Raw genomic sequence first — 27,038 nt, forward strand, 5'->3', positions numbered from 1 at the left:
ATTGTGTATAAAAAAATAAGTTCATTAATTGAATAATAAATATCATTTGATTTGAACAAAATTTGATATACATGTTAAGAATATAAGGAACATAAAATTAAACGGTTAGATTTTAAAAATTCACACTAAAAAAATAGATATATGAAAAGTTTGAAGAGTTTGGAGAGACACTTTGTTCTTCATAAATTTTTTTGATACAAGATAAGAAATTCTACTATAATCTAATCTAAGTGTATATGTGTGTGAAATTCCCTCATGGAGAATTGAACCTCGACCTTTGGTATTCTTGAAGGGAAAGAGAGGAATAATGTACATTTTATTTATTTATTTTTCATATTTAATTTTTAAATTTCCATCGAAAGTCTATTTTCTTGCCAAGGCAATTTCTATATCTATAAAGATAGGAGTGGGAAGCATTTAAACCAAAATTATAAATGAAATTTTTTTTTGATGAGAATTATAAAAGAAAGTTGATGAAATGTCAAAGAATTAGGCTTTAATTATAAGTTATATATAAGCTAAAGAAGCCTGATTTTAAACCTAACCCAAGACGCATCTTTTCAAAATGGGAAGAACAAAATATAGTCATTTTTCTTGATTATAATTTTCTAATATAGTCATTTTTTTAAAATGGGTCATCAAGGCAATAACCCTGCCCACTTATACACCACTACCACTCTTAGTTTTTGGAAGAAAAAGAAACGAAATGTGCTGTAAGTGCACAATTGTACCCAGACCCAAAACAAGTGTTGGGCTCAGGCCCAATGAGGCTTATACAATAAAATTTGTAGAGTATGGATTTGAAATCTAGGTTCGGGATGTTGGAAGTTTGATTAACAGGCTAGAGTGCCGCAATCTGTGCAAATGATAAACGAATATGACAAAGAGACCTCCTCGGACGTAAGCCGAGGACGATTTGTATAGATATTCTCTTTCTATGCCAAAGTTTACAATTCTTAGTTCCTATTTTTCTCAGCAGAAAGTGCAGATCACTCTCTCTTTCCTCTCTCGTTTCCTTATATGCTTCTTCTTCTTCTTCACTGGTTCATCCACGTGTCATACAAATTTTCCCCTTGGATACTTGTCCCATCCACCGCCTTCTTGAAGTTTTCAAATAATAGCAGGAAGACTGAATTCTACTGTTCAGAGGTCATTTCCCCATTAACGTGGCCAGGGAGGTAGATGTAGGGCCTTTAATGTGGTGGTAGCAGCTTTTTCCTTAGATATTTCTCACATGTCCCTGCTTCTAAAGGGTGCTTGGATCACCCTTTTACCTATCAGTTTTTCCAGAATCCTGCCTCTAACCCATTTAGCAAGTCTCAGGGTCATTGCCGAGCCTGTCTGAGGAGACACTCATTCTCGGACAACTCCTCGGACTACTACAGTGCGGATTGACTTGTGGGCCTAGAGGCCCTGATCAAAACAGACTAGTACCAACCGATCAGGCCCAAAACCCAAATGTTTATTCCATTGCTTTTACCCCCCTCTCCCCCCCCCCCCCCCACATGTACCTCTCTAAAAGATAATCTATGATGGGATTAGTGCTTGTCAACTTTAAGACCCTCTTTTTTTTCTTTGTGAAATTGAAGAGGTCATTTCATATTTAATTTTCTATATTTGAAAATATACATCATATCACATTATTTGTGTAATTATTTTCCACTAAATTTCGTATCTTGATTTGTGGAGTGAGACTTTTAAATAGTATACACCACTACCACTCTTAAAAATGATGTGAATTAAATAAACACATACTTTAATAGGAAATTCCCTCAATTCCCTCACAAATCCATCAACTTGCCTTTGACAAATAACACATGACCAAGGATGGAGCCAAAAATTTGGCTTAGGGGAGCCAAAAAATGAAAAAAAAAAAAAATCCAAGAAAAAAAATACTAAAATTATAAAAATAAATTAATACATGAAAAATAAATCTAGTATCTACTAAGTTGTAACAAAATATAAACAAAGTAAAAGACACAAATAAATATTTCTTAATTCATTTCAACTCGATCATTTAAGATATATCAAAATGGAACTTAATGTTCAACATCTAGACTTCATACAATTGTTAAATATTTTTGAAATGTGCCAAAGACAGGAAAGAACTAGAAAATTATTAGTTTACCAATTTGTTTATATAGTGGTTATACTTACTATTCCAATTACAATTACAACGATGAAATGGACATTTTCAATCATGAATATAATTAAACTAGATTTTGCTCCAAAGTATAATCAAAAGATGTGTTTGTGTAATTTGTTATTAAAAAAAGGATATTTTATTTTTGTTTTGGAAAGGGGTCACCAGCCAGCCACACATATGGGTTAGAAGGCCACTTAGGGTTTTTAAAAAAAAAAAAAAATTTATATATATATATATATATATTTTAAAATTTCTTTGCTTTTTTTGCAAGTAATTTTTGGGTTTCTTGGGAGTTGATATCAAGGTTTTAAAAACTGGACCGGGGTAAAACTAGATTTATCTCTGATTTTCGGTTTTTACCGGTTTTTCACTGGTTTTAAGCATTTTTTTTTTTGGATTGGACTGGTATGTGATTCCCAGTTCAACTTATCAGATTGGTTGGCTCGGTCCGATTTTTTTCAATTTAGGGGTACCAAGTATGATTTTCTTTAGCTAAAATTGTCAAATAATACAAAATTATATATATTAATAAGACAATACATGACAATACATCCAAGGCAGTTACAAGAGGATCGTGAATAAGGGAATCTTCCCATTATTTTTGTAGAATTACTAAAATTTAAAGACAATTTGAGGAGAAAAGGAAAAGAAAAGAAAAGAACCGGCAGCCTCTCTTGCAATAGTATAAGCTGATAAGCAGAAAGTATAATCCATATATATATATATAGATTTCTTTCTTTTTGCATAAAATTTAACAAAACCTAATCAAGTAATCAGCTCCATCACAAGTAAAAAGGCTTGTCTGATCATCATAGGCATAAGAATAAGCAGTAGGACAAGCAGCCTTGAACACATTCGAATAGCTTGTAGGCTTGCAAGTCTGAGGATTGCTGAATTGTCCAGTGCAACAATATTGAGGCCTATTAAATGCCAAGCATGCACTTTTGCATGCAACAACACGTCCATTTCTCCTCATTTCCAAGCCATTAGGGCAGCGTTGGTTCAAGTCAGAAACACAAGTAGCACGCTTACATGAGCTTGAAACACCCAAAGGGATTATTGAGACAGGCATATTATAGCCATCAACTAGGCTAACATCATAGTAATCCACAGGACTATCTAGGGTAAACTCTGCAAGCGTAGCAGGTGGTGCACCGCCTGCCCCGGAACATTGTAATTTACCACCACAGTCTCCGGTGATGCATGTTCCCCTGCCCGACTGATCAAATGAACACAAACCGCGGCCCCAGAACCGGCCTGACCACCCTTCTGGGGCACTGATATTCACAGTTTCTCCACGTCTAAGCCGCAGACCGCCATTCATTAGTGGAGCTTTTCCTTCTCCGCCTTGGATCCCCGGCCACACGGTGTTCCCACAGTTGTTTTGTAACGTAAAAACGGCAGCATCAACACCTGAAAATTTTCCCAAGAATTTAGAAGTGTTAGAATATATTAAGAAGAAAAGGAAAACGGAAAATATAGTTATGTGGGTGCAATTGTTTTGTTGTACCTATGAAAGAGAGAACCAAGAGAAGGTGAAGAAGCTTTAATGCCATTGGAGATAATTTGAAGTATGCTAGAAGAGATGACCTTTTGGTTGTGAAATTTGGAGTCTTTCTAATTCAAAGGAAGCAATAGAGGAATATATATATTTATGTATGTATGTATGTATATCATGTGAAGGAGGCTCAAGAACACAGCCTTTACGTGTGTTTGAGCGTTGGATTGTGTTGCAACAAGTGTGTTTATTATTTTAACAGAAAGCACAGTAACAGAATCAAGCCGATACATATTAGAACGACAAGACTCTTGGCGAGTCATATTAGAACTTCAATCATATATTGTGTAATATTTATTTAATTATATAATCAGTAATCTCCCCCAATTTTTGAATAGCCACAGAATCATTTAAAAAATATGTATATTTTAGTTCATTCCAAATTCATGCACTACTATTCGCGGAAGTATCCTATCAATCTTGAAAGCTACGACATCAACCATTAATTTAAAAATATTTTGGTTGAGGATGATTGCCGATCAATCAATTAAGATAGATTTAAAAATAAAAAAATGGTGTAAAATTATATTAAAAAAAGGGAAAGAATCATTTACATTTTGTTTGATCATTTCAAAGTTAGTGCTTTTCTTAGGTTGTGAGAAATTGTATCAAAGCAAAACTGGTTGTGGGTTGTGGGTCTTGACGAGGATGTCATAATTAAATGGGGGCGGGGATTACAATTACCAAATTCAATTGGATTTAGGGACGGAACCATGTAGAAGTTGACGGGGCTATGGTCCCCCCAAATTTTTTAAAAATATCAAATAGTAGGTATATATTTAAAATTTTAGAAAATAAGCCTAAGAAAAATTATATTTGCCCCCTTCAAGAAAATTATATTTGACTCCCTCGATTTCGAATCTTAATTCCGTCCCTGATTGGATTGGAAAAGTATGTAGTGTTGCATAGGGCGATTTGGGTTTCATAAGCAATTACAAGAAGTTCAAATTGTAACTTGACTACTCATTTTTTGGGTATAAGTACAAATGTGACTATCGCTTTATATATATATATATATATATATATATATATATATATATATATATATATAATTATCAAATGAAATGCTTATTCTTTTCGTTTTTCATATAACCTTGTCTCAAGGGCCTCTTGAGTAACATTCAATCTTCTTTGACATGCTTGATAATTTTATTTTTATATATTCTGGAAAAATCTTTTATTTAATGTGGCTACATGTACGAAACAATGTCGTTTGATTATCATATAAACAAGATTCTTATCAAATTAATATTATTACATGTGATGAACCCTTGGACATTGGTAATGTGAGTGGTACGTTTTCATTTTGGAGTATTAGATTAACAACTCATAATCAATATGAAATTCCTTGAGGAAGGTAAACTGGGTTTGGGCTTGAGGTGGATGTTCTCAATTTATATGAGGGACACTGCGAATTTGTGATAGCTCGGGTCATGACATGATAGCATGCATGATGAATGATTACAAGGAGTTTCAATTATAACTTGAGTACTCCTTTTGTGGTATAAACACAAATGTTCGAATAAAAACCTTTGTGCAATGCTTCACCATGCTCCTTGTTGCACGTGCCCCTATCAGGTAGTGGCTGTTTAGTCCATGGTCCATTAGATGGTCGGTGCAAGGCCATAAACTAGAACACATTGGTTCTACTTGTTCTTGTGTTTCACTTTAGGGCCTGTCCCTTGGTGTGGCTAGTACTTCATACTGTCAAGCAACGAATGCTTACTCTTTTTCACTAATTATGATGGTTTACCAGGCCTCTTTCCTCCTCTCTTGTTTGCTCACTTGTAGGGGTTCAAACCCCCACAAAGGGGGAGGGGGGTGTTTTCCTTGGATTGTGATAGTACTTATAATAATTTTATTTTCTATTATTTTTATGAAGCAACTCTAATTTAATGTGGCTACATGTACCCGATGAAACGACATAATTTAATTATCACATAAAGGAAATTCTTATTGTTAGGGACATATTTTATGTGATTGGCTAATTCTTTGACAAAATGCATTTGTAATTGGGTAGATCTAGGATGAGTTTAATGCTTCAAGAAACATGTTGTTCAAGCCAAATATTAAAGTCATAAAGATTGGATCAATAAACAAGTGAAGAAAAGCTGTTCATTAAAGCTCAACAGATACCACGATAGAAATAGTATCTATCGAGACTTAAGAACAAAGCTCGACAGAAGCTGAATTTGTTGAGATTTACGAAATCAGAATTTTCATATCTGATTTTCGGCTCATGCTGACATGTATGTGTATGGTTTCTTTTCTCACAATTTTAAACATATATAAGACTTTTTTTAAAGGCCATTATACATGGAGAACACATGCAGAAAGTGACTTAGTGCCTTATTTTCTCTGCAAGAATTTACTGCGTCTTTTGCGCCTTAGAGTTTTGTAACCAAGTACTTTTTGATCTTCATTGTTGATAAAGTGAAGAACTTTGCAGCCAATAACATCTTCAAGTTGCTGGAGTTAGTCACGTATTGAGATTCGTGCAAAAGGGTCAAGTTAGCAAAATTGTGATGTTTTGGCTTATATAATTGGGTATTTCTTTTTTCTCTTATATGCCCATGCATGCTATGTTTAAAAGAAAAATATGCAAAGAAAAATAAAAGTAAAAAAAATCAAAATGCTTTTAATATGGTTGCAAGCGTGTTTTTAGGAGATGTAGGAGTTATAGGATGTATCTTAAAGGTGATAGTCTCTATCAAATAGTTATGATTGTGTGTGAGTGTATTTGATTTTCTCATGTCTCAAATCTCCATAATATAAGACACTTATGCACTCTTGCTTTGTTTCACACACAACATGCAAATTATTTGCTACTCTTGATATATGTGCAAGTACAGTGTGATTTGGCCATTACAAAGGATACATGTGTTAATATACGTTTGCTAAACTGTCTTAACTTGTTTTTGAAAAATAAATTTGGTTAGACTTGTTTAGTATGTATGTGTGTCTTCTGATCTAAAAGTGCTTTACATCTAGATTTGAGCTGTGTTTGAGTGCTTAACATGTTGCTTGGATGCTTGTTTGAGTAGCTATCTTGTTGCATTCATCTTGTGTGTTTTTCCTAAAAAAACATTGCTTTTGTGTTCTCGACAGCAACTCGACATAAGTTTCTTCTATCGAGTTTTCTGGATTTGACCTTGATAGTTTCTTGACAACTAGGTCGATCCATTGAGCCAAATTTCTGTGCTCTATGTCTGCTAAATACATTCTCAATCCATCGAGATTTTTGGGAAACTTCTCGATAGATTCTCGACACATATCTCGATCTATCGATGTAATTTTATGTGTTCTCTGCCAGCTTGATAGCATCTCGACAACTTCTCAATTTGTCGAGACCCTCTTGCATGCTTTGTTTTTCACATGTTTTGCATCTTTCTATTATCTTGTCATCCATAGTATTTTGTTTCATTACATTCATGCATTTATATGGATTCCTTGTGTCCCTTGATCATTTTAGATCATCTTTATGTGTCGTGGGTGAAACTTTATAGTTTTTTGTATCCTTTGTCAATCATGACAAAAAAGGGGAGAAAATGTGGTTTCTTTTTAAGATTCTACTTGTTAAGGGGAGAAATACATGCCTTTATAAGGAGAGTTGTGTTTAATCTTGTTAGGAGGAGTGTTTACCTCCTCGTTGTTTTGGGAGCTTCTTGTACACTGGTCTTATAACCATTTTTACATACTTTGTGCTTATCTTTGATATATATATGATGAATGTCTTCTTCACCTATCTTTACATGTGTTGTTTCTTCTTTATCTTTATACGCATGTTTCTTTATATATGAAATCTTTATTTCTGTTTCACACATGATGCCTTGATGAGTTTTGTTTAAGTGTTTTAGAAAGACAGGTTGTGAAAGTCTATCATGCCGTGAACTCTTTTCTTGCAAAGTTTTTCAAGAGTTTGTAGTAGGGATAGATTTATTTTGTAATACAACAAGTGATTATGAGTTAAGTAATTTAAGACTTCTCCCATGATTCATTATTTTGTTGTGGTTTTGTCACGATTGCCAAAGGGGAAGATTGTTAGGGACATATTTTATGTAATTGACTAATCCTTTGACAAAATGCACTTTACCTATAATTGGGTAGATCTAGGATGTGTTTAGTACTTCAAGAAACATGTTGTTCAAGCCAAGTATTAAAGCTATGAAGATTGGACCAAGAAACAAATGAAGAAAAGCTGTTCATTAAAGCTTGATAGATACCTTGACAGAAACAGTATTCATTGAGACTTAAGAACGAAGCTCGACGGAAGCTGAATATGTTGAGATTTACGAAATTAGAATTTTCAGATATGATTTTCGGCTCATGTTGACATGTATGTGTAGGGTTTCTTTTCTTACAACCCTAGACATATATAAAGTTAATTTTAAAGGTCGTTATACATGGAGAACACATGCAGAAGGTGACCTAGTGCCTTATTCTCTCTGCAAGAAGTTACTGTGTCTTTTGCGCCGTCGGGTTTTGTAACCAAGTACTTCTTGATCTTCATTGTTGATGAAGTGAAGAACTTTGCAACCAACAACATCTTAAAGTTGCTGGACTTAGTCATGTACTAGGATCCGTGAAAAAGGGTGGCGTTCATATATTGAAGAGTTAAGAGATTCTGAAGCGGTAGAAGGTTTCTGCTGTAAGTTCATCTACGGGGATTGTAGAGTTTAGGGACAAATATTTTGTATTAGATCTGAAACTTTTCTTTACTATAGTGAATTGCTTTTCGGGAAGGTTTTTCTCCAAGTTTTTTACTGTGAAACTAGTTTGTTTCATTGGTTTTCTTGGGTCATCATATCTTGTTTTATTTACTATTCTGCTATGCATAATATAAACATGATATTGATGTTTGTTTGTTTTAACAAAATTTATTCATAATAAATCTAATTAACAACTTGAATTTAAAACTTGTTAATTTTATTAACCGGGGTCTAAATTTCCCAACACTTATCTAATATTATTACACATAATGCACTCACAGAGATCTCTAATATGTTGGTTATATTTTTATTATGTACTATTAGATTAAGAAATTTATGTGAGAGGATTGTGATACCTTGGGATTTAATTTGATTGAAAAAGCGTGTTGTAATGTGTGAGTGATTTGGGCTTTATAGATGGCTAGTTGCAAGCCCACACAATGTGTGGGATAGTTATAAGTTTTTGTTTAGTCAAAAAGTTTGGTGTTTCTTCCAACTACACAATAGATTCATCAACATAAAGAGTTTGCTTCATGCGATATTTGTTTTTCAATTAACTATTTTGAATTCTTGTATGAAAATATATATGATTGTTCTTATTAGAGAATGTATAGGACAATAAATTTAGTTATAAATAAATTTCTGCTATGGTATGTGTGTTGAACAACTTATACATTGCAAGATGAGCTTCACATGTCAATAAAAATGGACTAAATGGACTAAAGTAACTCGAATGAACTGAAGTGGACCGAAAAGGACCAAAATAGGCTGAATGCACTGAAATGAACCAAATAGACTGAAGTGGACCAAAGTAGATTGAATTGGAATAAATGGACCAAAGTAGGCCTAATGGACTGAAGTGGACCAAATATATAGAAATGAATCAAAGTGGACTGTATTGGACCAAAGTGGACTTAATGGGCCTAAGTCATTCAAATAAATTGTAAGTGGACCGAATAGACTGAAATGGACCGAATTGGACTGAATGGACCTAATGGACTGAAGTGGGCCGAATAGACTGAAGAGGACCAAATGGACTAAAGTAGATCGAATGGACAGAGATGGACCGAAGTAGACTAAATGGACCGAAGAAAAGACCAGGCCCATCTCTTTCCACTAATGGACTGAAGTGGGCCGAATAGACTGAAGAGGACCAAATGGACTAAAGTAGATCTAATGGACAGAGATGGACCGAAGTAGACTAAATGGACCGAAGAAAAGACCAGTCCCATCTCTTTCCACAAGTGTGGCTTCACCCTTAGACCTATCTGATGTAAGGCAGTAAGGGGTACAATTTCATTATCTATGGTATTAGAACGATTAGAAAAAAAAAGGAGGCATTTCATTTAGTTTAGGAAGGTAAATCATATATATAGATGAAGCGAAGTTGGTCAACGAGTTGGAAAAACAATGAGTATATTAATCAAATGATAATTGAGGTCATACAAAGGGGAGTTATGAAATAGTGGCTATATTTATAGTTGGAAAAAACAATGAGTATACTTAAGTTTAAAGACAATTTGAGGAGATCGAGGAAATAAAAGATAGAAAAGATCTTCACTTTATTTAGCTAATTATATATTTGCTCATACTTTCTGTATCCATAAAGATTTTACATCATTATTAGGGCTTGTCAGAGTATCAAGGACATAAGTAATAGCAGTAGGACAAGCAGCCTTGAACTCATTCGAATAGTTTGAATGCAAATCAAGCACTCTTTCATGCAATGCAATAACATTACCATCTTTCCACACAGCCAATTCATTAGGGCAGTATAACAGGTTGGCAGAGAAAAAAATTTTTGTTTGAGGGGGTCAAATTCCAGCATTAATATATTTATTAAGATAACCGCTACACACATATATAGACACGCTTTTTTATTATATATACACACACATATATACACACACTTTTTTATTTTATAAGTTATATATATATATACACACCCAACAAAAAAAAAGCTTAGTATTTTGAATCAAAATTATGTTTGATGGCGATAATTTTATAAAATAAAATTAATTTTTACTATTTTCATAGTGAAGTTTTGAAAAAGGTTCATTTTCAATACAAATAATCAAATTTTATACTAAAGTAAGTAATTTTTTTTAAAAAAATTGAACTAATAAAGTTTTCAAAAACATGAATGATCTAAAATTTAGGGGAATAAGTTAGGCTCCAAACATATTTGAAGCTATTTTGCTCTAACTCATTATGGGGCAACTAAAGAGACATTTCATGTGTAGTTTTTGTTACAGTATTTTTTTAATGAGTCAATGTCGTGTTAATCGTCACATATCGTGTTGAAAAAAAAAATTCAAATATATTTAGTGCCAAACTTTATTAAATATTTATCAGAGATAAGAACATATTTTACAATAAAAAATAGAATTGCAAAAAACAAAGATATGTTTCTATAACTATTAGACAAATTATTTTTTTAAAGAGTATCATTGGACTAATTCAAATATTTGGAAGGGTTAGCTCTTATATTTGTAGACTAAATTTTGAAAACATTAAAATTATCATTCATATATATATATATATATATATATATATAAATTTCAAAATTTTGGGGGCATGGCCACCCTTCAACATAGCTCCGCCCCAGAATAGGTTTATGTCTACATTACACTTAGTAGGCGTACATGAGCCAAATTAATTAAAGCCTCTATTGAGATTGGAATATTAAAGCCCTCAACTTGGCTAACATCATAACAATCCAAAGAATTATCAAGGGTAACAAATTCTGCAAGTGTAACAGGTGGTGCACTGCCTGCCTCGAGACATTGTAAATTACGACCCCAAAACCGTCCTGACCACCCGTTTGAGGCACTGATATTCATAGTTTCTGCTAGCAGAGATTTCAGTTTGTAAAATTTGTTTTTACACTTTAATATATCGACTTTGAGGAACTTTGTCCAATAAAAGGTACCTATTACCTTATATTTTAGCAAAACACAGAGACAATTAACAATAATTATTTTTTATTATTATTTCATAGCAACATTTATTAAACATGACATGCATTGGAAATACTTTATAGTTTAAACTACATACAGATTGTAATCTACAGATATTGAAAATAGAAATACATCTGTAATTATGTGTTATACAATAATTTTCAAGCACGAAAGGATATGACGTAAAGGATGTACACAATTTAAGTAGCCCATGTGTATGAAATTAAAATGAAGAAGTAAATGGATTGAAGTGAACAGCGGGAAGGCAGATAAGTGGTTGAGCCATGGGCTTGGTAATGCCTGGTCCAACTTGCATATTAACCTTGGCATGGTCTTCCTCTCCACCAACTTTCCAATCAAAACATTGAACTATGGCTGCAATTGTAGTGTGTACCAAACTAAGTGCTAACTTTGAGCCTGGGCATACTCGCCTTCCTGCCCCAAAAGGAATATATTTCATAACATCTTCTTTTTCAAAGGAAACTAAGAACCTCTCTGGACAAAAGTCATTTGGACAATTCCATACGTTTGCGTCTCTCATTATCGTATACACATTGATTGCCACCATAGTTTTCTCAAGTATATCAAAGTCTTTGATTTTACAGTCTTGGCGACATTCTCTTATAATAATAGGCCCTGGTGGGTGTAGCCTGAATACTTCCTTCACAACTGCTTGCAAGTAGGGGAGACTTGGGATATCTGAATCCTCCACTAGTCTACTGCTACCAACCACTACTTTTATCTCTTCCCTAACCTTATTGAATACATCTGGATGGTTGATTAGTTCAGCTATTGTCCATTGCATTGCCTCTGCTAATGTACTAGTGCCTGCGAAGAAGAGGTCCTAGAAAATAGGAAAAAATTGAATAGAGGAAATAAATTTCTACAATGGGTTATGGAATTAGTGGGAAATATTGCATTGTGATTGATTTTTGTTGGAAAACATCAAACCCGAAATTTTTTTGGAGAAAAACACGTAATTGATATATGTAAATATAAAGTGAGGAACGAAACTAAGATTTTAGTTTTGATTGGGCCAAACTATGAGCTAATTATTATTATTATTATTATTATTATCAAGAATGTAAGATATACTAAGATTTAAGACTAAATATACTATGAAAAATGAAACTAGTATCCATTCAATATTAACAAAATATTAACAAGAGTACATAAACAAAATAATTGTTTATCGGTAAATTTTTAAATCATCAATTATTTATTAGCCATTAGTCTCCTTCTTTTTCGATTTGCACCTAATTTTTTTACTAATTATGATTTTTTTTATTAACTGAAGGAATTTAGTTGCATAAAACACAAAACGAGTTGGGGTGGGGGGGGGGGGGGGGTGCTTGGCCATGGGGGGCAAGGAAGCCATGGCCTCCTTTGGTCCTAATTACTTGGGTCTGTATAAGCATAAAGTTTGTGTATACCTAAAGTGGTTGTGCCAAATCCACATGTGATGACATTGTTGTAGAATAAATAGATCAAATACGACCTCTTTTCATGTCTCTTGCTGACTTTCACATACCAAATCCTAGGTATAGACTAATGGAAACCCTAGATAGACGAGATCTACAGCACACAAGAAACAAAGAGAGAGTACTTAGAGTGGAATTTTTTTTCTTCTGAATTTTCTAATTTTCTGTACTATTGTTTTGAAGAATAATATACTTAAAATAGATCTACAATAAACTCTAGAGTCAGTATTTTTGCAAATGTTGGGCGTCCGCTCATAAGTGTACCTAGCTATTGGGCTTAGACCATAATACAAGCCCATTGCCAACATCCTCCCACTAGTTCATATAAGGCGTTCTCTCTCCCTCTCTCTCTCTCTCTCTCTCTCTCTTAAGGGTGGCAATTTTTCCCGGGTTTGCTTAACCCGCCCCTCTTTGTTTCACCTCGCGCGGGTTTTTCCCGCCCCGCCCCTCCTTGTCCTCGCCTCGCCTCGCCTCGCCTCGCCCCGCGTTGCTAAGGGTTATAATTGTAATTTTTTCATACCTTAAAACCCTACTATTTAAATAAACATATCAATATTAGCTATTTTATTCTACCCAATGTGGTTCTCTGCCTTTATTTTATTGTGTTATACTATGAGATTTTTTTATTATTTTTTTATGATTGTCTTGTTAAACACTTAGATATATTATTCAACTTTTTCTAAAAATTGATTTGATTTGATGGGATAAATTTAGTTGTAATTTCAAGTATATTTTTATTAATGAAATAGGTTTCATTAAAAAAATTGTACTAGTTGTAGTGTAAATTAACAAAAAGTAGAGTTTTACGGGGTGAGGCAGGGCTTCGTGGGGCCCCAAGGGATAGGGATGGGCTGAGAAAATTTTTCTTGTCATGTGGGGCGAGGCGGGCATGGGGTAAGACAAAACCATGCAGAGCAGGGACGAAGACCCCATCCTTCAGCCTTGCCCAGCTCCATTGCAATCCCTACACACACTCTCTCTCTCTCTCTCTCTCTCTCAAAACTGGCTTTCTTTGCCCTAGACCTATTTTTTTTTAAAAGGAGGTATAGTGGTAGTTTCAAAACGTCGTATTAGTTTGTTCGGGTTATTCCAACATTTGTAAAAATCATCGGTATTGGTTCACAAAACTGCTGGGACCTATAGTGGTGGTTTGGAAAGCATTGGTATATCCCCTTTGGTCTATTGTAACACTTAAAAAGCCAACATATCCCAACTGGACCTATGCCAACAGTTTAGAAATCCATAATGGCAGTTTTAAAGCGTTGATATAGGTCCTTTTTTTGTAGTGATGCAACCTCATTGGATTAGGATCCTTTAATCCCTCACAAGCTTAGGAAAATCAAAGCAACACTCAGCCCCTAATCATATAGTCAGGGGGAGTCAAATTAATGTTTAAGCTCCTGAAGTCAATTACATGGATTTTGGATGCAAGTACATAAGCTCTAATGTGTGGTTTGGTCATTTTCCTTTTGCCATCATGTCATTAAGGGTACATTTGGTACACTGAATGTAGATTACATTAGAAATAGTAATTTTTATTACTGGGAATAAAAAACATTGTAATTGAATAACTATTACTATTTATAAGTTTGGTTGTTTCATATGAAAAGCTTGTAAATGATGATATATTAGGAAAATTTATATTTTTGGAAATATACTAATTTTAAAACCTATTATATGTACAAGGAATAGCTATTACATCAATTTTAAAGAGGAATAACTATTTTTCAATTTAAAGAATAGTTATTCCAATGTAATAACTAATTCATGTAATAAAGATGAAACCAAATGACCGAATTGCTATTACACATGAATAATTATTCCATTACAAGAGTTATTACAGCATATTAATAAATATACTATTGCATAGTATATTCATTAATTACATGGTAGTTGGAAGTTGCAATAGTTAGAAGTTGGAATTGGACTATATATTGACTATGCAACATCTAACTTCCAAGTAATTTTTTATTTTTATTTTTATACAAGATAGAAAATTTTACTCCAATTTAATTTAAGTGTATATGTGTGTGAAGCTCCCTCTTGGAGACTTGAACCTTAACCTTTATCCTCCCACACCCCACAATCACTTATATTTGTAGAGTGACCATCGCTCCAATGGTGCGTGGTGGAACTTCCGAGTAATTTTTTTTAATACAAGATAGAAATTCTACTCTAACCTAATTTAAGTGTATATGTATGTGAAACTCTCTTTTGGAGACTTGAACCTCGACCTTTATCCCCCCACACCCCACACCCCACACCCCACAATTACTTATATTTGTAGAGTGACCATCGTGCCAATGGTGCGTGGTGGAACTTCTAACTTCCAAGTAATTAATGAGGATGAGAAGGTGTTAGACACCCAACTCTACCTGACCCGTGAGCCGGCTTCTAGTCATTGTGTCTTACGTCTTAATCTCATTAAAGACACATTCAATATTGTTATCTATACTCACACATACAAACTAGCATACTCTAGCAATCAACATGACATCAATCACTCTAGAAACCCTAACATACATCTATCATGGTAACTCATATCAAGCATAATATACATTTATCATGCATTAATATATTCATTAATTACTTGGAAGTTGGAAGTTGCAATAGTTAGAAGTTGGAAGTGGACTATACATTGACTATGCAACTTCTAACTTCCAAGTATTTTTTTTAATACAAGATAGAAATTCTATTCTAGCCTAATCTATGTGTATATGTGTGTGAAACTCCCTTTTGAAGACTTGAACCTCGATCCTTGTCCCCCCACACCCCACAAGCACTTATACTTATAGAGTGACCATCGCGCCAATGGTGCGTGGTATAACTTCTAAGTAATTAATAGGGATGAGAAGGTGTTAGGCGCCTAACTTTACATGACCTGTGGGTCGGTTTCTAGTCATTGTATCTTACGTCTTAATATCATTAAAGGCTCATTCAATATTGTTATCTATACTCACACACACAAACTAGCATACATCTAGCAATCGACATGAAATCAATCATTCCAGAAACCCTAACATACATCTATCATGGTAATTCACATCAAGTATAACATACATCTATCATGCATATCATATCATTTCATCCAAGATAGTAAACAACAAAATATCACAAGGGCAGAAACATAAACAAGGCAACATCAAAGAAACATGTGATTGCAATCTAGATATCAAGAAGACATCATCCAACCAAGCATGTTCAACTCATCATTGAATATATATCCAATGCATGTTCATGTGGATGCATGAATTACCTTATTGCATCTCAGCATCTATGCATTCATGAACGGACATGTGAATGCATGTGAATGCATGTGAATGGTATTAAAGCAAGAAAAGAAAAGAAAACCCTAATCTAGCATGTTAAAGGTAAACAAGCAATTAAACAAAGGATCAGAGACTCAAAAACATAAAAGTAGTCAAAATAGAGGCATATGACACAAGGAAATAAAGAAAAAGAAGTAGAAAAACTTGTATTAGGGTTTTTGAGCTGAAGTATGTGTGCGCATACATAAGTATGCATATGCGGGTTAGTTGTATGCGTACACATACTTCAAGCCTATGTGCGCATACAGAATTATGCATGCGTAGACATGCCCTCATAAACCCTAACCCAGAAACTCAGAAACACAGAAACAAAGTAGAAATGAAAACTAAGGAAAACAGAATAAAATCATATTTGTATAGAATATACAACATATAAATCAATTAAGAACAACAAGAAGAAGTTATAAAATATCCAATTCAAGGAAAAGCCATGAAGGGAGACTCACCTTGCTTATGGAAACAAATGTGGTTGATGTTTAACGAGCCCCTTAGTGCCTACAACACAAAGATTAAGTTGAGGGAACAAGAGAATTAAAGAATACAATAGTTTTTGATAATCACAACTCAAGAACAAGATTAATTTTGAAAAAGGTTTTGAGAAATCAAATTGGGAAAATAGTTTTTGCCTTAGAACTAACTAAAGAGGTTTTTAATTTATAAAAAAACGTGCAAAGGTGCTGTGTGGGAGTTTTGGAAAAGAGAATTAGGGTTTTAGAGAAGATGGAGGCAAAAAAATAACTCTCTCTAGCTAGGGTTTTGATTGAAGGCATAAGATGAGTATTTTATAAATTAAAATTAGGGGTTTCAAACTTTTTAATGACCTTTGGACATTCTCAAGGGTCCATGGGCCGGCCCACATTAAAGCATTGTGTTTTGGGCCCTTAAAATGAGGTTTTAAAACTTAGAAAATCGTACTGCCCAATTGGCCCAATTTCAGAAAGTCATAACTCACTAAATATGAGTTTAAATCAGGCAAAATTTATATTCAAATTGAAGCTTGGGTTGTATACGTTTCAATGAAACAAACCTCACTCAAAAATTATTTGTAGATTAAAAGTTATGGTCAAAACAGTGAGCAAAGGTAATTTTCAATATCGATTTTAAAGTGATTTAAGTATTCTTGAGTTGTAATTACTTTCAAAGTATTGTGAAATCTTTAATTACCCTTGGTTAACATATGTCAACCTCGCCATTGGAGACGGGGATCAAAATTTATTAATGGGTACAAAATGTAGTGTCTAAAGTAGGATACTGTTACTGTTTATATTTGAGATTTTTTTTTTTTTTTGGGTGTGTAAGTAGGATACTGTTACTGTTTGTATTTAAGCTTTTATTTTCCTTTATTTTTGTTTTGTTTTTGATTTGTGTAATTTTTTTTTTTTGCATAAGTGGTATACTATTTTTCCTTTTTGGTTTGTATGGTTATTATTATTATTATAACTATCAATTGTCCTTTTTGTTCTAGCTTATTAATACTTATATTTGATATTTTAGGTCATAGAAACCTCCACTAATGCGTCCTCTATCCAAACATCAGTTGGTACACAAGGTGATGGTATTATTGCCACTTAAAAGCTGAAGCTGCTGCTACTCAAACTAAAGCTACTTCTACTGTTGAATTGCCTCCAGTTCCACCTAGCAAAGTGAGTAAGACAGTTCTTGTTAGTGATACTGGTAGTGGTAGGAAAAATTCTATTATTTTTGGTCATTTTGAAAAAATAAAGGTAGAAAAAGGTTACTAAGGCTATTTGTAATTATTGCCAAAAATCCTATCGTGCTAATAGTAAGAGTTGTGGTATTAGTAATTTGTTAGCTCATGTGCCAAATTGTCCCAAGAACCCAATAGAGAAGATCTACTTAAAGGGAAGAAAACCTTGCTTTTGAACTCAAAAAGGATGGAAAAGAAGGGTTCCAACTTGTGTCAAGAACCTTTATTGTTGTAGCTTCTAGAAAGGCTTTTCCGAAATGATTATAATTGATAAGTTGCCTTTTAGGTATGTTGAGGGGTATAGGTTTAAGGAATATGTAACTACCTTACAACCTAAGATCCGTCTAAAGAATATCCCTTCTCCTCAAATAGTAGCTAGAAATGTAATTGACATTTATAATAGTGAGAGAGAAGTTAACGAAATCCTTGAAGGGTTGTAGGGTGTGTCGTACTATGGGCACATGGACTTCTATTCAAAATTTGAGTTATATGTTTCTCACATGTCACTATATTGATGATGTTTGAAAGTTGCATAAGAGAATTTTAAATTTTTGTCAAGTTGAAGACTACAAGGAGGGGACTATAGGTCGAAAGATTGAGATATCTTTGAGTGAGTAAGGTACTGATGACATATTCATTTTGACAATGGATAATGCTAGCTCAAATTTAAACACCATTAAATTTTTGCAAATAGTAACTAAAGATTGGAATGGGAGAGTTTTATATGTGCCAAATTTGTTTATATAGTGGTTATACTTACTATTCCAATTACAATTACCACGATGAAATGGAAATTTTCAATCATGAATATAATCAAAACTAGATTTTGCTCTAAAATATAATCAGAAGATTTGTTTGTGTAATTTGTTAATAATAATAATAAAATTTTTTTTTTGTTTTTGTTTTGGAAAGGGGTCACTAGAGAGCCACACATATGTAATTTGAGGGATTCTTTTTCTTTGCTTTTTTTTTTTGCAAGTAATTTTTGAATTTTCTAGGGAGTTGACTAGACTAGTTTTAAGCATTTTTTATAGGGAGTAAATTTTAAGCATTTTTTTTTGGACTAGACTAGTTTTTGTTTCCTAGTTTAACCTGTTAGACCGGCCGGTCTGGTTCAATTTTTAAAACTTTGGTTGATATTCAATTTGGGGGGAACCAAGTATGATTTTCTATAGCTAAAATTGTCAAATATTACATAATTATATATATTAGTAAGACAACACATGACAATACTGATGGTACTGACGAATATGGAACTGACGAAGATAAGTATAGACGAAGCTGCCTTCACGGACGAACATGACCAGCATCCGCGTCATCAAAAAGAATTAATGCCATTCAATGCTGCCAATAAAGCTCCAACCGTTACAAGACCAGCTGGACGAACCGATGGGAACGCATTAAAGTCCATAACTCCACCAGAGACGTTATCAGGGAGTCATTAACACTCCAACGACTATAATCCCCAAGGGTATATAAAACCCTCACAACACCAATACAAGGTACAAGAAAAGACAGCATCACAACCTGAATCATTTTTATTGACATTTCGATTATTATCTTCTTTGGTACTGACTTTATCATCAGAGGCGTTGTGGCAGGCACCACACCGGTGACCACTTGAGTAAGTTCTTGCTCCCGCAGGGTCGTCAGAGTACTTCCAGGAGCCATCTGGACGAATCCCAGCAAACCGACGAGATACTGCTTCATCAGTTTGGCGCCGTCTGTGGGAAATCGACTTTCTCATACAACAAGAACGTGGTTCCTACCAGCTCCAGATGGAATCTAACCAGGACTCAGCGGCCTTGGCGCAGCAAGTCCGAAATCTCGCAGCCACCGTCGAAGAACTTACCAGACAGAATCAAGAGATGAGACAGAGGTTACAGCAAGAAGAGAACCGGTCAAGAGCTGTCCAAGAGGACGAAGGGGATAGCCATGGAAGAAGTGACCGACAGAGAACGGTAACCCCAGAGGAGCAGCATTCTGACATCCTCCAAGAGATGAGGAAGGAGATGGATGAATTAAGAAATGCCATAAAAGAAAAGACCGATCGAAGCCTGTATAAAATGGTCAGAGCGACGGACTCCCCTTTTACCATGGCAGTCCTAGAACGACCAGTACCAGCTAAATTTCGGCCACCTCAGCTTGAGCCTTTTGACGGGCTCAAAGATCCCCAAGATCACCTTAACACCTTCAAGACGACCTTAGGCCTTCAACAGCCCCCTGATGAGATCATGTGTCGTTCATTCCTCACTACGCTGAAGGGAGCTGGACGAGAGTGGTTCACGAGATTGCCCACTTCGTCCATTGACAACTTTGAGCAGTTAAGTAATGCTTTCCTACGCCATTTTATCGGGGGACAACGCCCCAAGAGACCAGCGGATCACCTACTCACTATTAAGCAAGGAGAAAAAGAGACCTTGCGGTCGTACGTGAAACGCTTCACTCAAAAGACCCTAGAGGTGGAAGACGAGGACGATAAGGTCCAGTTGACAACATTTAAAGCAGGGCTTAAGTCCAGGGAATTTGTCGTCTCGTTGGCAAAAAATCTGCCCCGGACAATGGCGAAGATGCTATTGAAAGCTCAAAAGTACATGAATGCTGAGGACGCACTGGCGGCCATCGTAGACAAGGAAAAGCCAAAGAGAGATGGAAGGAAGGAAGACGAACGCAGAGGAAAAAAGAGGGAGCGCCCAAGCCGCCGAGGAGGTGACATTGACAGACGAAAAGATGAGAAAGCTCCACGACCGGTAAAATTCACACCCCTAATTATGCCTGTTGATAAGATTTTGACACAGATCCAAGACCAACACCACCTAAAATGGCCGAGGCCCTTGCACTCGTCACCAAGTGTGCTGGACAAAAGCAAATACTGCCGATTCCACAAGGATCACGGCCATTACACAGAAGATTGCCGAGATCTGAAAGGACAGATAGAAGAATTGATACGGAAAGGAAAACTTCAGAAGTACGTAAAGAAGGCGGACTCCAGCAGATTCATGGAGGGCGACACGAGCCAACAAGAGCCCTCGTCCAAGAACGAGAGTCGTCAATCTCAACCACAAGAGGTAATCGGGGAGATAAGCACAATAGCAGGAGGACCTATCATGGGAGGATCATACAAGTCCCTCAAGAAAGCATGCCAGAGACAAGTAAACAGTGTCCATATGGAACCCCTATTGAAACAAAGACGGACGAACCAAGATATATTCTTCAGCGAAGAGGACGCAAGGGGAGTCAGGTAGCCCCATAACGACCCTCTGGTGATAGCATTCACAATTGAAGGGTTCAACACTAAAAGGATCCTCGTCGACAACGGTAGCTCTGCAGACATCATGTACCTATCGGCCTTCCAACAGTTGAAACTAGATCCTGGTAGATTGCGCCCATTTGAGTCCCCCCTCGTCAGCTTTAGCGGTGACAGGGTATACCCCAAGGGCATTGTGACACTAAAAGTCACGATAGGCGCCTACCCGAAGCAGCAGACCCGTCATCTGGACTTCCTGGTTATGGACTGCCCCTTTTCATACAATGTGATCATTGGGAGACCCACTCTCAACCAGTGGAAGGCAGCAACGTCCACCTACTGCCTAAAGATAAAATTCCCAACCGAAGACGGAGTCGATGAGGTAAAAGGAGACCAAGTTTTGGCCAGAGAATGCTACCAGGCCGTGTTGGCTGCAGGAGAAAACCACACATGGACGATCGAGAGAGAAAAAGAAGACAACATGGAAGCCCTGGAAACAGTGGAACTCGTTGAGGGGGAAAACTCAAAGGTGACGAGGATAGGTACAACCATAAGCCCCGAGATGAGGAATGAACTCGTCTGTTTCCTTAAAGGAAATTTGGACGTATTTGCATGGAGTCACGAAGATATGCCGGGTATACCATGCCAGGTAATCCAGCACGAGTTGAAGACAGATCCCGAGAAAAAACCCGTCCAGCAGAAACGACGGGTCTTCGCCCCCGAATGAAACCAGGCAATCAAGGAGGAAGTTAACAGATTGTTGCAGGCAGACTTCATCCGAGAAGTTTACTATCCCGAATGGCTGGCCAACGTCGTGCTAGTGAAGAAAGCAAATGGAAAGTGGAGAATGTGTGTAGACTTCACGGACCTGAACAAGGCCTGTCCGAAAGATATTTTTCCCCTGCCAAGGATCGATCAGTTGGTAGACTCTACGGCTGGACATAAATTACTAACATTCATGGATGCATTTTCAGGTTACAACCAGATAAAAATGGCTGAGTAAGATCAAGAAAAAACTGCTTTCATCACAAGTCAAGGACTCTACTGCTATAAAGTAATGCCCTTTAGACTAAAGAATGCAGGAGCAACGTACCAAAGACTGGTAAACAAGATGTTCAGCAAGCAAATTGGGAGGAATATGGAGGTATATGTGGACGATATGCTCGTCAAGAACAAAGAAAAGTTGACACACCTGGACGACCTGGGAGAGACATTTAACACCCTCCGAAGGTACCAGATGAAGCTCAATCCTAGTAAATGTGTGTTTGGAGTAGTTTCAGGAAAGTTCTTAGGGTTCGTGGTATCCCAGAGAGGAATAGAAGCAAACCCAGAGAAGGTGCAAGCAATACTCAACATGGCATCACCCAAGACTGTCAAGGATGTCCAAAGGCTCACAGGAAGGATAGCTGCACTCAATAGGTTCGTCTCTAAAGCGACGGATAAATGTCTCCCATTTTTCAAAACATTGAAGCAAGGCTTCGCCTGGACTGACGAATGTGAGGCAGCTTTTCAAGAGCTGAAGCGTTACCTCGGTAGCCCACCCATCTTGAGTCCCTCAAAAGCAGGGGAAAACCTTTCTCTATACTTGGCGGCATCAGCCACGGCCGTCAGTGCGGCCTTAATTCGGGAGGAAGATAAGAAACAGCTCCCAGTTTACTATGTCAGCCAAGCCTTCCAAGGAGCAGAGGCCCGGTATCCCAGGATTGAGAAGATTGTTTTGGCCCTAATAGTGGCTTCACGAAAGCTACGACCATACTTCGAAGCACACCCTATCCTTGTAATGACGGATCAACCCATCAGGAAATCCATGAACAAGCCTGAAGCAGCTGGGAGAATGGTCCATTGGGTAATCGAACTCAGCCAGTTCGACATCGAATACCATCCTAGAACGGCCATCAAGGCGCAAGCTCTGGCAGATTTCATAGCGGAGTTCACCCTTCTAGACGATGACGACGACAAAAATGAGGTGGAACGTTGGACGATTCAGACTGACGGATCGTCAACCCAAAAGAGGGGAGGAGTAGGGGTCATTATAAACACCCCCGATGGAGAAAAACTCCAATATGGACTCCAATTAAAATTCCTGGCAACCAACAACGAGGCTGAGTACGAAGGCATACTGACGAGACTGAGACTTGGCAAAGCCCTCGGGATTAAAAACCTGCTTATTCAGAGCGACTCGAAACTGGCAATAGGGCAGATCAGGGAAGAGTATGAGGCGAAGGAAGAAAGGATGCAGAAACACCTCAAGCTGATTAAACATCTAGCTCGTGGGTTCGACAAGTTGGATTTCGTCCGGATCCCAAGAAACCAGAATGCAGCGGCGGACGAGGTCGCAAAAATGGCCTCGTCCGAAGAAGAACCATCGAACAATGAGATCCTCATGGAAATTCAGAAATACCCTAGCATCGAGGAAGTCCCGGTATTCCCCATCCAGAACATAGGTGGTTGGATGGCACCGATCGTCTCATATCTTCAAGACGGGCATCTCCCTCATGACTCAATGGAGGCCAGGAAGATTAAAGCAAGGGCGGCCAGATTCACAATTTTGAATGATACCTTATACAAAAGAGGGTTCTCCTTGCCTTATTTGAAGTGTATCGACGAGGAAGAAGCTAAGTACGTCCTCTACGAAATCCACGAAGGGATTTGCGGAGACCACGCCGGGCCCAGATCCTTGGTAAGCAAGGTTATTAGAGCAGGATATTTCTGGCCAACTATGTAGGCAGTCGCTATGGAGCTCGTCAAGAGGTGCGATAAGTGCCAGAGGTTTGGGAACGTCCAGAGGCTGCCGGCAGAAAAGATGACAACGATTACCTCCCCCTGGCCATTCACACAATGGGGGATCGATATCGTCGGCCCATTACCCCTGGGAAAAGGACAAGTACGATTCTTGCTCGTCGCTATCGACTACTTCACTAAATGGGTTGAAGCAGAAGCAATAGCAGCAATCACAGAGGCGAGAACCCGTAGCTTCGTGTGGAGAAATATAATTTGCAGGTTTGGGATTCCGCAAACGATTATTTCAGATAATGGCCGACAGTTTGACAGCCAGGGATTTAGAGACTTTTGCTCGGGGCTAGGTATCAAGAATAAGTTCTCGTCACCTGGGCACCCACAGTCTAACGGGCAAACGGAAGTAACTAATCGAACGCTGCTCAGGATCATCAAAGCACGACTAGACGAAGCTAAGGGTGCGTGGCCAGAAGAATTGCCCAATGTCTTGTGGGCCTACAGGACAACAGCAAGAACCCCCACGGGAGAGACGCCTTTCAGGCTCACTTATGGCACTGAAGCAGTAATCCTAGTCGAGGTGGGTATTGCCAGCACCAGGCGAGAAGTATTCCGCGAGGAGAACAATGACGACCAGCTTTGAATCAATCTGGATTGCTTAGACGAGGTAAGGGACAAAGCCTCGAACGTGACAATGAAGTACCAGCAGAAGATGACTGAATACTATAACAAAAGGGTCAGGCTCAGAAGACTAGAAATTGGCGACCTCGTCTTACGTAAGGTGACGACTGCAACTAGAAACTCTGCCCACGGGAAACTCGGTCCCACATGGGAAGGACCTTACAAAGTCGTGCACTACTCCCGACAAGGTAGCTATCACTTGGAGACCCTAGACGGACAGAAACTCCCACGACCTTGGAACATAGAACACTTGAAGAAATACCACCCACAGATGTAAATCGAGAATGTACCAATTCGCCAAAATTAATAAAATAATGGTTCAAATAATGTGTTCGTACAGGTACTAAGTCCCGGAGACCCGGAAAACAAAAAAATTGCCTAAGTAATAAGATTCCGCATCGACGGATGTACATTACTGACGAAGGCAAAAAAAAAAAAAAAAGCCTAAGTAATAAGATTCCGCATCGACGGATGTACATTACTGACGAAGGCAAAAATAAAAAAAAATGCCTAAGTAATAAGATTCCGCATCGACGGATGTACATTACTGACGAAGGCAAAAATAAAAAAAAATGCCTAAGTAATAAGATTTCGCATCGACGGATGTACATTACTGACGAAGGCAAAAATAAAAAAAAATGCCTAAGTAATAAGATTCCGCATCGACGGATGTACATTACTGACGAAGGCAAAAATAAAAAAAATGCCTAAGTACAGAGGTTCCGCGTCGACGGATGTACATTACTGACGAAGGCAAAAGTAAAAAAAAATGCGCCTAAGTACAGATGAAAGCTTAAGCAGTGACGTTCCCACCGGATGAACATACATTGAAGATGAATGCAAAAAAAAAAAAATTTTGACATACAGGAGAATATGTCCAAGTAGATACGATATTATAAAAGCCTAAAACCAAAGGCCATTGTTCAAAAAAAAAAAAAAAACCCATAAACACTGGGCTAAAAATACACATGAAAATTTGTAGTTGTCCAGGAAATTGAGCCTGAAAAACATGCCAGGCACCTCAAAAAAAAAAAGAAAAAGAAAGAAATTTCTTAATAACAGGTTTAAACATCCGGATCGGCATCGTCTTCAGCTGGGGCATCGAGGGCAGGGGCATCGATGACGCGAGCATCAGGAACGTCCCAAGGAGCTTCGGCGGCGGCGGCTTGGGCGGCCTCGTCAGCGGAGATCTCCTTGTCGACCTCCTCCATATCCAGCGCCTCCAAATCTACCCCGGAAGGATGCTTGATGCAATACCTCCTCAAGAGCTCGAACCCCTTAAAGTACCAACTGAAGAGCACGGAGTTGTACTCTTCGGTCTGCTGGAAGCCCTCGATGGCCCTAGAGGCGACGACCTTAATTTTTTCCTTCGCGGCTGCAAGCTGCTCGTCCTTTTCCAGAACTAGCTGCTGCTCAACCTTAAGATCGTCACCTAGCTTTTTGACCTCGTCCTTGTATTGGTGAACGTCCTCCATCGCGGCTATCAGGTCTCTCTTCAGCTTCGAGTTCTCCATCTCTAGGACTTTGATCCGAGAAAGCGAAGACTCGACCTTGGCTTCCTGAGCTTGATACTCCACTGAAAAATGGACGGCTTCCCCCAACACCTAAAAAAAAAAAAAAAAGGGCATGCAAAGGAATAAATAAGAAAGGGGGGGCATATATGTAGAGGCGTCATGAGAAACAAACAGGTTACCTGGACGAGTTTATGGATGTGACGACCCATCAACTCAGCTGGAGTCGAACCTGAGAGCACCTTCAGGTCCTCAGCATTCACGACCCCATGAGCCCGATCCGTCGCCAACCTCTCGTCATCCCAAATAGTGGACGAGCCGGCGGCCTCCTTTCCTCTATCCGATGTACGAGGCCTCTTGGAAGCAGGTGTCGGGATTTCTTCTACCGAGGTGGCCGGAGAAGCCGTCCTCGTCGTCTCGGCACCCGAAACCACGGGTGTGGTCGAGGCCGTCGGAGTAACGGTAGCAACTTTGCCTTTCACACGAACCACCTTCTTCCCGAGGTTCGACAAGGGTTCGTCTTTCTTGGACCTCATTTTCTCATACATACCCTTGTTGAATTTCGTCGTCATCTCTGCGAAAGGGAAAGATTTTATAAGAGAAAGAGCAAATCAAACAAGTACAGCCTCAGGGTCGAGACCGACGAACTCAGAAGCTTACTCTTCTTTCCCTCGATATCAAGGCTCCAAAAGACGTAGGGAGACGGATCGGGGCCGAGGTTGTAGAAAGTGAGTGTCCTCGGGTCTACCAAGTCGTCCCAGTTTTCAATGGACATGGAATACGTGATGGCCGCCTCGACGCGCTCCTTGTACCTACTTTTCAACTTCGGTCTTCGTTTAGCTGCACAAGAACGAAGGAAATTAGTAACAATCACCTCAAAAAAAAAAAATGTAAAAAAAAAAAAAGCGAGAAAGGAGACTGACGCACCTAAGGTCGGGGTTCCCCACCGACGAAGCAACCTGGGGATCTCACCCC

At 37.7% G+C, this 27,038-nt stretch overlaps 2 protein-coding genes across 2 annotated transcripts; both read right to left on the reverse strand.

The window, feature by feature from the left end:
- Window positions 1-2,897: 2,897 nt before the first annotated feature.
- LOC142617864 (thaumatin-like protein) lies at window positions 2,898-3,714 on the reverse strand. The gene is made up of 2 exons (XM_075790846.1): window positions 3,657-3,714; window positions 2,898-3,559 (listed from the first exon to the last, which is right to left on the reverse strand). Exons 1-2 carry the CDS (start codon window positions 3,700-3,702, stop codon window positions 2,898-2,900), a joined length of 708 nt encoding a protein of 235 aa, XP_075646961.1. The 5' UTR covers window positions 3,703-3,714.
- A 7,882-nt stretch (window positions 3,715-11,596) lies between these two features.
- On the reverse strand, window positions 11,597-12,178 carry LOC142617026 (cytochrome P450 705A5-like). The gene has a single exon (XM_075789732.1). It carries the CDS (start codon window positions 12,176-12,178, stop codon window positions 11,597-11,599), a length of 582 nt encoding a protein of 193 aa, XP_075645847.1.
- Between the last annotated feature and the right edge of the window lie 14,860 nt (window positions 12,179-27,038).

Source organism: Castanea sativa, chromosome 11, assembly GCF_040712315.1.
Source record: "Castanea sativa cultivar Marrone di Chiusa Pesio chromosome 11, ASM4071231v1".
Taxonomy (NCBI): Eukaryota; Viridiplantae; Streptophyta; class Magnoliopsida; order Fagales; family Fagaceae; genus Castanea; species Castanea sativa.